Source organism: Phalaenopsis equestris, unplaced genomic scaffold (genome assembly GCF_001263595.1).
Source record: "Phalaenopsis equestris unplaced genomic scaffold, ASM126359v1 Scaffold000256, whole genome shotgun sequence".
Lineage (NCBI taxonomy): Eukaryota > Viridiplantae > Streptophyta > Magnoliopsida > Asparagales > Orchidaceae > Phalaenopsis > Phalaenopsis equestris.
In genome coordinates, this window is record NW_018164698.1 from 632,246 (window position 1) to 641,518 (window position 9,273).

The following is a 9,273-nucleotide window of genomic DNA, read 5'->3' on the forward strand; positions in this document are numbered from 1 at the left end:
TATATATATATATATAAAGGTGACGCGTACTCAGATCATTTAGTCGGGCATCTGCTTGTCAGTTGTAAATCCCCTCTAATCCGAGGTTCGATTTCCCCCGAATGTAGGGTATGTTACTCAAATTATAAGGTCATAAGGGATGACGAGGGCTCGTATAAAAGCCTTCGGCCATTCCTTATATATAAATAGAGAGAGAGAGAGAGAGAGAGAGAGAGAGAGATATGTATCACTAGAATCTATTAAATTTTAAAAATCAGAGCAGTAAGCAAATTTATTTATTCAAGACAAATTCATGCATATTAGTAGAAATTTTGATAACATTTAAAATAAATATTAGAATTTTATTGCGGAATTTAATAATCAATATATATATATATATATATTTGGTGTAAACAAGCCATTTCTCTCTATATAAAAAAAAATATCTTCAGAATATTGATATGTAAATTAAATCCCTGTAAACTAATAATTCTACCTGAAAGCATTCTTATTATTAGTATTTCTGAGCCATTTCGTGGCAACCCATTTCTCTCCTTTTATCACTGGACAACTGCCATGAAGAGAAGTCTGTAGACAAACAAAAGCTTCTGTCAATTAATAAGCAATCATATTCATATATATACATAAATTATTGATAAATTTACATGCATACCACATCATTCTCATGTATTTGCATATCTACCACCCAAAGTTTACATTGCAATCATATTCTCATGTATGCATACATCAAAAATGTGTCTTTCACTTTTAGAAACATAAAGGTAGCGATATTTTTGATGTGATGTTAAAGATTTGAGTGGTATGCATGTAAATGTCAATGTATAGGTGTTAAATATGTAAATACATGAACACGCTTTTATGGGCGAATAAAACAGTTTTTGTATCTTCTCCTCTGCCAAATGAGTATTTCACAAATGAACTTTTTTTATGACCAACCATAAGAAGAAAAAGTTTTTTTTTGCAAGGTCTAATGGCAACTTTATATCCATTTTGTAGGTTCTACATGCCCACTTTATAACATCTCATCTTCTGTTCATTCTTGTTAATTAATGTGTTAAACCTCATATTCACATATCATTTTGAACTTGTATTTACGTTTTCTTAAATAATAATGTCATCACTAGGTTTTAAGTATCGGATGTGAAAAATGAAGCATTGTGATAGATAGTCGACAACAAATATAAAATTTTTGTCGAAAAATCATGACATGAATTCTTTAAATTCATGTATAAATACTAAGGGGTCTCCTAGAAGCGACACACTGTATGACCTGAATATGATGAAAAATGTTCAAACACCGCTGCATCGACACCCGGGTGCAGTGTCACATAAGCAAGGGTTCTTACATTACGAACGGATGTGAGCAAAGAAGTTAGATCATGAAACTAATATTATAATAGAATCTTGAAATATAAATGCTCTCACATGTAAATTAATAAAATTAGTAGATTTTGTTTATAAGAAGATAAATATCTCATGTATTCAAGAAACTAAATAGTTTGAAGAAAAGATAAATGAAATTAACAGCTTAAGTTTTAAGCTTTAATATTCAAGTAGAAGTCACACTTGAAATAGTGTAGGTGTAATTATAGATAAGAGTTTGAAAGATGGTGCTGTAAAAAATAATTGAATTAGAGATAAAATTATAAACCTAAGGATCATTGCTGATACTAAGATTTTTAATCCAATAACTGTTTATGCTCTTCAAGTAGGTTTAGATATAAGTTCAAAAGAAAATATCTAGAATGTCTTAGAAGAATTAATACAAATGATATCTCTTGAAAAAAAAAATTTTGTTGGAGAAGATTTAAATAGACATATTGGAAGAGTGGTAGAAGACTTTAGAAATATCATGGTGACTATAATTTTAGAGTGATTAATGAAGAAGATAAAATCATATTAGATTTTGTTTTAATGTATGATTTTGTTAATGATAATACTTTATTTAAAGATATGAGCATATTATTACTTATAATAACAAATATAATAAAACATAGATTGATTATTTTCTAATGAGAAAAATAGATCGTCAAGAATGTAAAGATTGTAAGATTATTCAAAGTGAAAAATTATGTAAACATCGATTATTAGTTTTAGATTTTAAGATGAGAAGTTGTAAGATAAATAATTCAATGAAGCTTTAACATCAACTAGATTGGGGCACCTAAAAGATAAATAAAATTATTTTTATGAGTAAACTTTAAAGATTTGGGAAGTTCATGAAGAAGTTAATTCTATGTGGAATAAAGTAAAAAACATTATTAAACAAGTGGCAAGAGAGTAATTGAAGAATCAAAAGGAAAACTTTTTTATAAATAAAAATAATTGGAGGCAGAATAATAATATGCCAAAAAGATAAAATATAAAAATGATTATAAAAATTTGGTTAAACGTAAAAACTTAAAGAACTGAGAAAAATATAAAGTGGCATGTATGGAGCCAAGAGAACAATTTGTGACGCTAAATATTATATTTTTAGTGATCTTTATAATAGAAAAGATATTAAAAATAGTGAAAAATATATATATAAGCTAAAAAAGGAGAAAATAAAAGTAAAGATTTAATTCAAGTAAAGTGCATTAAAGATGAAAATAAAAAATTGTTTTTCTTAGAAGAAAATATATGTGAGTGAATTATTTTGATAAACTTTTCAATAAATTTTTGAAAATACAATCGATTTTAGTGATCTTAATATTATTAATAATAATAATAAACATTTTATTTTTACCATCGCAATATTAAAAAAGAAGTTGAGGATCTTTAAAGAAAAACAAATGTAGACAATCAATAGGACCTGATGTATCTCACTTGCAATGTGAAAAATTTTAAGAGTTTAGAAGTTTCTTGACTTACTGAACTCTTTAATATTAATTTAAAAACCAAAAAGATGCCCGAGTGGAGGAAGAAGAGTATCCCGAGTGGAGGAAGAGTATTTTGATCCCATTTTTAAGAATAAAGGGATGCACAAAAGTGTGCAAATTATAGAAGAATTAAGTTGATGTGTCATATTTTAAAATTATGAGAGAACGTCATTGAACATAGGTTAATACGTGATATCAAGATTTCTCATAATCAGCTTGAATTTATGTTGGGTAGGTCTATTATGGAAGCTCTACATGATTTTTTTTTTTAAGAAAAAGTTTACGTTAAGGTTCCGTATGAAGTCATTTGAAGAGTTCTACAGAAAAAATGTGTTGATATGAATTATTTTGAAGTCATTAAAGATATTAATACTAGAGGTGTTAATTGTGCTCGAACAAAATGATGATTAACCAAGTATTTTCCTCTTTCAGATGATTACAAGAGGGAACGACGTTAAGCCCATAACTTTTTGCTTGACGCTTCTACTGGACATTTAAATGAGGATGTACCTTGGTGTATGCTTTTCGCTGATGATATTCTTCTTGCGGATAAAACAAGAAAATTTTGAATTATAGAGGTCTGCATTGGAGTTTAAAGGCCTTCATTTGAGGAGATCTAAAATTGATATTTAAATGTAATGACAAAGTTGTAATTATGGGTGATCAAATTATTAAAAGGTGTGAACATTTTAGATATCTCAGGTCTATTATTCAAAGTAAAGGTGATACAGATTGGATGTTATTAGCAGAATTCAAGTTGGTTGTTTGGAGTGGAGGAATGCATCGAGCCTATTGTGTGATAAGAAAAGTACTGTTTAGACTTATAAGAAAATTTTTTAAGATGATAGTGAGACCTGCAATGCTCTATGGCGCAGAATGTTTAGCCTTTAAAAGAGAAAACAAAGTTAAGTGTTTTCAAACCAAGAATGCTTAGGCGGATGAGAAACTTGACACTTAGAGAAAAAATGCCAAAATGGATATATCTGTGATAGGGTTGCCGTAGCTCCAGTGGCGGAAAAAATTAGAGAGTCTTCTAATGATCCTGTTTAGATCATCATTACACTTAAATTTTTTGATCACATTAAACATCGACCATCTGAAGATCCTGTTAAGAGAGTAAATGTTTTATATTCGACTTATGTTAAGAAAGGTAGAGGTAGCCCTAAAAAGAGAATATCATATAAAAAATGATCTTAATATATTAAAATTAAATGAAAATATGACACTCAATAGGACACAATGGAGAAAGAGGATTCATAAAACTGCCCCTGAATGAAAATATGACACTCAATAGGACACAATGGAGAAAGAGGATTCATAAAACTGCCCCTGCTTAGTGGGATAAAGTGTTGTTGTTGTTGTTGTTGTTGTTGTTGTTGATTCATGTTATCTTAGACCCATCACTTCTTCTTAATCATCTAAGATTAATTTTTTCTACTTATTTCTACCCAATATTGTGATGTCTATATAATTCAAATCTACTTTCAATTATCCTATCTTTAATAGATTTCACTCAAATCACCACTCTAATACAATCTTTCAAAATTTTACCACATATTTATTCTAACAATATCATTTCTGGTATACTCTTAATTTAGAAGTCAATAGCTATAGCTATTTTTACTTCCCAATTCTCTATTATATTCAAAATCATTGGCATAATTTGTTTTATAAATTTTACTTTTAAGTCTCGCATATATCATAATATTGTATAATACTCGCGAAATACTTTTAGCCATACATCCTTAATTCTATGAGTTATATCATCATATATATGATCATTCTTATGTATAATATATCCTATGTATAATAAATCCAAGATAATTAAATCTATCACACAGCTAAAACATATCATTTCATATGCTAATAATATTATTTGATAATTATTAATACCCAATCCATTTAAATTGCATATCAAATACTCGAACCTTATTCTACTAAGTCTAATCTTGTATCTTATAAACATCCAATTTATTCAATTGTCCATATTACTCTGTTTTTCGCAACATAAAATGCCTACGGAATAACTCCATGAAGAAAATAGAATCACAGAACTGCTCAAATGAATACTACAGCATTATCCTACATGATCTCCACAGGATTTACGAACTTTAGATGAAGATATCAGTGCAACAACAAACAGAGAACGCTGCTGATATTTTTTTTATTTATTAATTTATTTATTTTGGTAAGTTTGACTTGAAGGAAATGTACATTTTGCTGCATAATTGAAGATTGGATGTTTAGTTTTAATGCAATTAATAGGCATTTGAATTTACCTATATAATGTAAACAAACGCAATATTATAATCTTAATTAAAAATAGGCAATTTTATTAAAGTCAACATTGTATGTTTGGTCACCACAAAACAAAACTATACTTTTTATAATTTGATATCTAGTCAATTATGATAATAAAAAAAATACTGAAATCCAAACCTGAAACATGTGTGTTTAATTCAATCATGTCAAAATTCTGAAAAGCTCACCATTAATAAAGAGCGAGAAGAGAACCCTCGCGGATGTATTAATAAGGAATTCTTTTTGTTAAGATTGGTGACATAAGTAATAAACAAAATGTTCAAACTCACTCAACCAACATGCCATACTAAGCTTTCCTTAAAACTATGGAAGGTCTGAAAACGAGAGAAGAGACGTCAAGCAAGAAATTCAATCTCCTAAAGAAAGATACAAAGGCTTTTCCAGACTGTTTAAATTTCATTAAGGTTTGTAAAAGTAAAAAACAAAAATTAGGGGCATTTACACAAATACCACAAAAAGCCTAGGTATTTACATATCTCACACCAAAACTATAGTTTTTTTACTGATACCACATAAATCTTTCACATCACATCAAAATTATTACTATTTTAATTTTCATATGTAAAATATGATATAAAATTTGAATTTCAAGTGTTAGATATGTAAATGCACAGGAATTGAATGCTAGGTACGTAAATTCCAAAAAAATTAATAACTAAGCAATCAGCTTACCGGGTCAATTGTTCCATTTGTGAACAATGAATAAAATAGAAGACCATCTCCTTGCTGCGGTTTAACTTTTAAGCCAATGCATTTCCGGTAATCGTAACTAAAATCGATATTTGCATTCTGGGAAACATAATAGAATCTCTACATAAATAATAAATCAAAATAGATTGAAGAAAAAAGCGTCAGTTTCTACATGCATACCTCAAAAGGAAACATTGTTTCTCCACCCTCCTCGACATCCGATAGATACAACAGGAACGACGCTACCTGAAAATACATCCATGGCTTCTCTTAAGAAAACAAAGGAGCATTTACACAGCTACCGATCAATTCTTATGGATTTACATATGTAACACATAAAATTTATTTTTTTACATTTATAACAATCAAATCATTCATATCACATAAAAAATACTACTATTTTAACTTAAGAAAAAAGTGAAATACACCTTATCATGTATAGCTAAGGTGGTGTGTATATATATATATATATATATATATATATATATTAAAATTTAAAGTGTTACAGATGTAAATACATAAAAATTGAGCAGTAATGTATGTAAATCATCCAACAAAGAAATATTATATTCCCAAAGAAAAGTAAAAGATAAGGATGATGATTGTTTAACAGACTTCCAAATAGTCTTTGAAATATCAAAAGGGCTATTAATGAACCAATGCACTTGATGAATAGCTTGAACTCGACTCAATTAAGGCTTGATCATGTTCGTTCAAATAAGTAAATAAAAAAGCCTGAACAATTTTTAAAAACTCCAAGATTAAGACCCCGTTTGGGGCAGCTTATATTTGCGGCGGGATTTTGAAAACGCCGCCTATCCGTTTGGTTCTCGCGGTGGAGCCGCGTATTTAAAAACAGCGGTTTAGGTTTTATATTACACGCGGATGGCCGGTCTATCCCTGCAATCCGCATTTGCCTTCCTAAGTTTCCTACGGTGCCCCGCTCGGCGCTCCTCTTCTTTCGTAGCCATCGGCTCCTGCGGCAAGGTTTTCTTCTTCTCTCCTCCTCTCCTCCTCTCCTCCTCTCCTCCGCTCCTCCGTCCGCTCCTCCCTCCGCTCTTCTCCTCCTTCTCCTTTTTGTTTCTCCTTTTGTTTCTCCTCTTTTTCGTATTTTTCGTACTCGGCTCTCCTTCTCCTTGGCCGATCGCTCCACCGGTAAGGTTTTTTTCTCTTGTCCTCCACTCCTCCGTCTGCTCCTCCCTCCGCTCTTCTCGTCCTTCTCCTCTTTTGTTTCTCCTCTTTTGTTTCTCCTTTGTTTCTCCTGAAAGATTTTAGTAGCTCCCTTTTCGTAGATCCACTTGTAGGAATGTGGAGTTGAATATGCAATTGAATATGGGGGAAATGTAGATCTGTGATTTTAACGTATTTTTTACCATATTATGCAGAAAGATTTTGGAAATGCTACATTTTCTGCGTTTTTTCTCTATGTTTTTTCCCTGCGTTTTTTATCTGTGTTTTTTCCCTGCATTTTTTTCTCTGGTAAATATTAAAAAAATGTTGCATTTTCTGCGTTTTTTTCTCTGGTACATATTCACATTGGAATGTCATCTGTATTTATGATCAAAATAGGCTTGCTTGTCATGGTGGCATTAAAAACACAGTTTACTGTTTCTTTAGCAGATAATGCTTATTTGGTTATGTTTGGAAAATTACAGTATTACAGAACTGTCTACATCATTGAGCACGAGCATTGTAATCCCTCAGAGATCTTCTCATTTACAAAAATTTCATTTAGTAATAATATATCCATACCTCAAATATTTAGTTTTCATTGTTTAGATCTAAGTATGTTACACTGAAGGGAAATGAAGAGATATTGCTCATTATTGTGTTTTACGGATAGATGCTGATAATTAAATTATTCGTTGAACTAAAAAAATTTTCAAATAAGCTCTTTACAAAACGCACAAACCAAACAGTTAAACAACTTATTCAGAACAGGGGAAATATGATCAATTTTCCATAATCAGCAGTTTTTCAGACGCACTAACCAAACAGTCAGACAGCTTATCCGGATCAGCTGGTCATCAGGATAAGCTGCTTATCAGCAGAAGCTGGATAAGCTGCAGCTGCCCCAAACAGACTCTAAATGAACTAAACATGAACATAGTACAAACTAATTTGTCGTTCAACAAGTAACTTGTTAAATACTCATTATTAAGCTCGATAAGAGCTCATATTATATAAATGATATATTATTTATATAAAATTTAGTTAATTATAATTTATTTAATTATAAGTTTAATAGTAATATATTATTAAATCAATAATATTTTTAGTTTAATTATTCATCATATATTTATTTTATTAATAAATAAATGGTAATTCGGAAGATATTTACAGTTAAAGAGTGACAAGATTTTTCTTATGGAGTTTTCATAACCTTGAAAGTAATGAGTCCATATTTTATAACCATCACCCTGCAATTACCAACAACATTATTGCTATTATTTTCTTATTAATATGATTAAGTAAATAATCATTCCTATAACTTTTATGATTAATTTAGTTCTTTTACTTACAAAATTTGAACTATTGTAGTCATATCAATGAGAATTGTGAAGCTAATTATTAAAGTTCAAAGATTATAGAGTTCATAATCAACAAATTAGTAACTACCATTAGAATTACAAAATTATTTATTAATTTTTTTATTGAAAAATCTAGATTCTCGTTTGAATTTTTATCTCGTTTATTAGCTCCTTTAAATACACGTTCATTTGACATAAACAAATCAAGTTCAAACATTAAAAAAAAAAATAAACAAATCAAACTTGAATGAAAGCTCGACAAAAACTCAACCCGAACATGAACAACTTATAATTACACCAAGCCAAGTCTGAAAAATGATATACTCAGCTCGGCTTGATTACAGCCCTGTCGGTCAACTTTTTCGATTGATTAGATTTATTTGAAAAATATGATATATGAAAATAATTTTTGAGATTTAATTTAAATATAAAAGATATATAGTTTGGGTTTTGAAAGTAGTGTGTTTTAGTTTTTTGAAAAATGAGACCAAATGGATCTCATTCGTCCAATAGTTTGCATAATCGTGTCTGATACCGCGAATACTACACCCTCCCGAAAGATAAGTGTAGACCTCGGCGATAGACCCAATCCAGCAAACTAAGAGATTTGTGACATCCGTTTAGTCTGCGAACCTTTTATATATGACCGACAAGTTCCCCTATTTAATACAAAGATTAAATAGGGTTTATTTTATCTGGGTTCCAAGTTCCCTATAGAGGCAAGCCCCTATAGTTAATTACATCCCAAATGACGGGAGTCATTTGAGAAAACTCTCGATAATGATCAATGGTTCTAGTCTTCAAGAATTCAAGGTTCAGGTTTTCAAGGTAGGACGTAGAAGGGCAAATGGGAGTGGCTCAAACATGAA

The 9,273-nt window shown here is 30.0% G+C and overlaps 1 protein-coding gene across 1 annotated transcript in view; it reads right to left on the reverse strand.

The window, feature by feature from the left end:
- Positions 1–367: 367 nt before the first annotated feature.
- The window catches only part of LOC110024434 (probable prolyl 4-hydroxylase 9), a 32,781-nt gene continuing 23,875 nt past the window's right edge, over positions 368–9,273 (reverse strand). The window contains exons 5-7 of the mRNA XM_020724395.1: positions 6,054–6,119; positions 5,856–5,972; positions 368–567 (exon numbers count right to left, since the gene is read on the reverse strand). Coding sequence (XP_020580054.1) covers positions 472–567; positions 5,856–5,972; positions 6,054–6,119 — 279 coding nt within the window. The 3' untranslated portion in view covers positions 368–471. The remainder of the gene's footprint in view (positions 568–5,855; positions 5,973–6,053; positions 6,120–9,273) is intronic.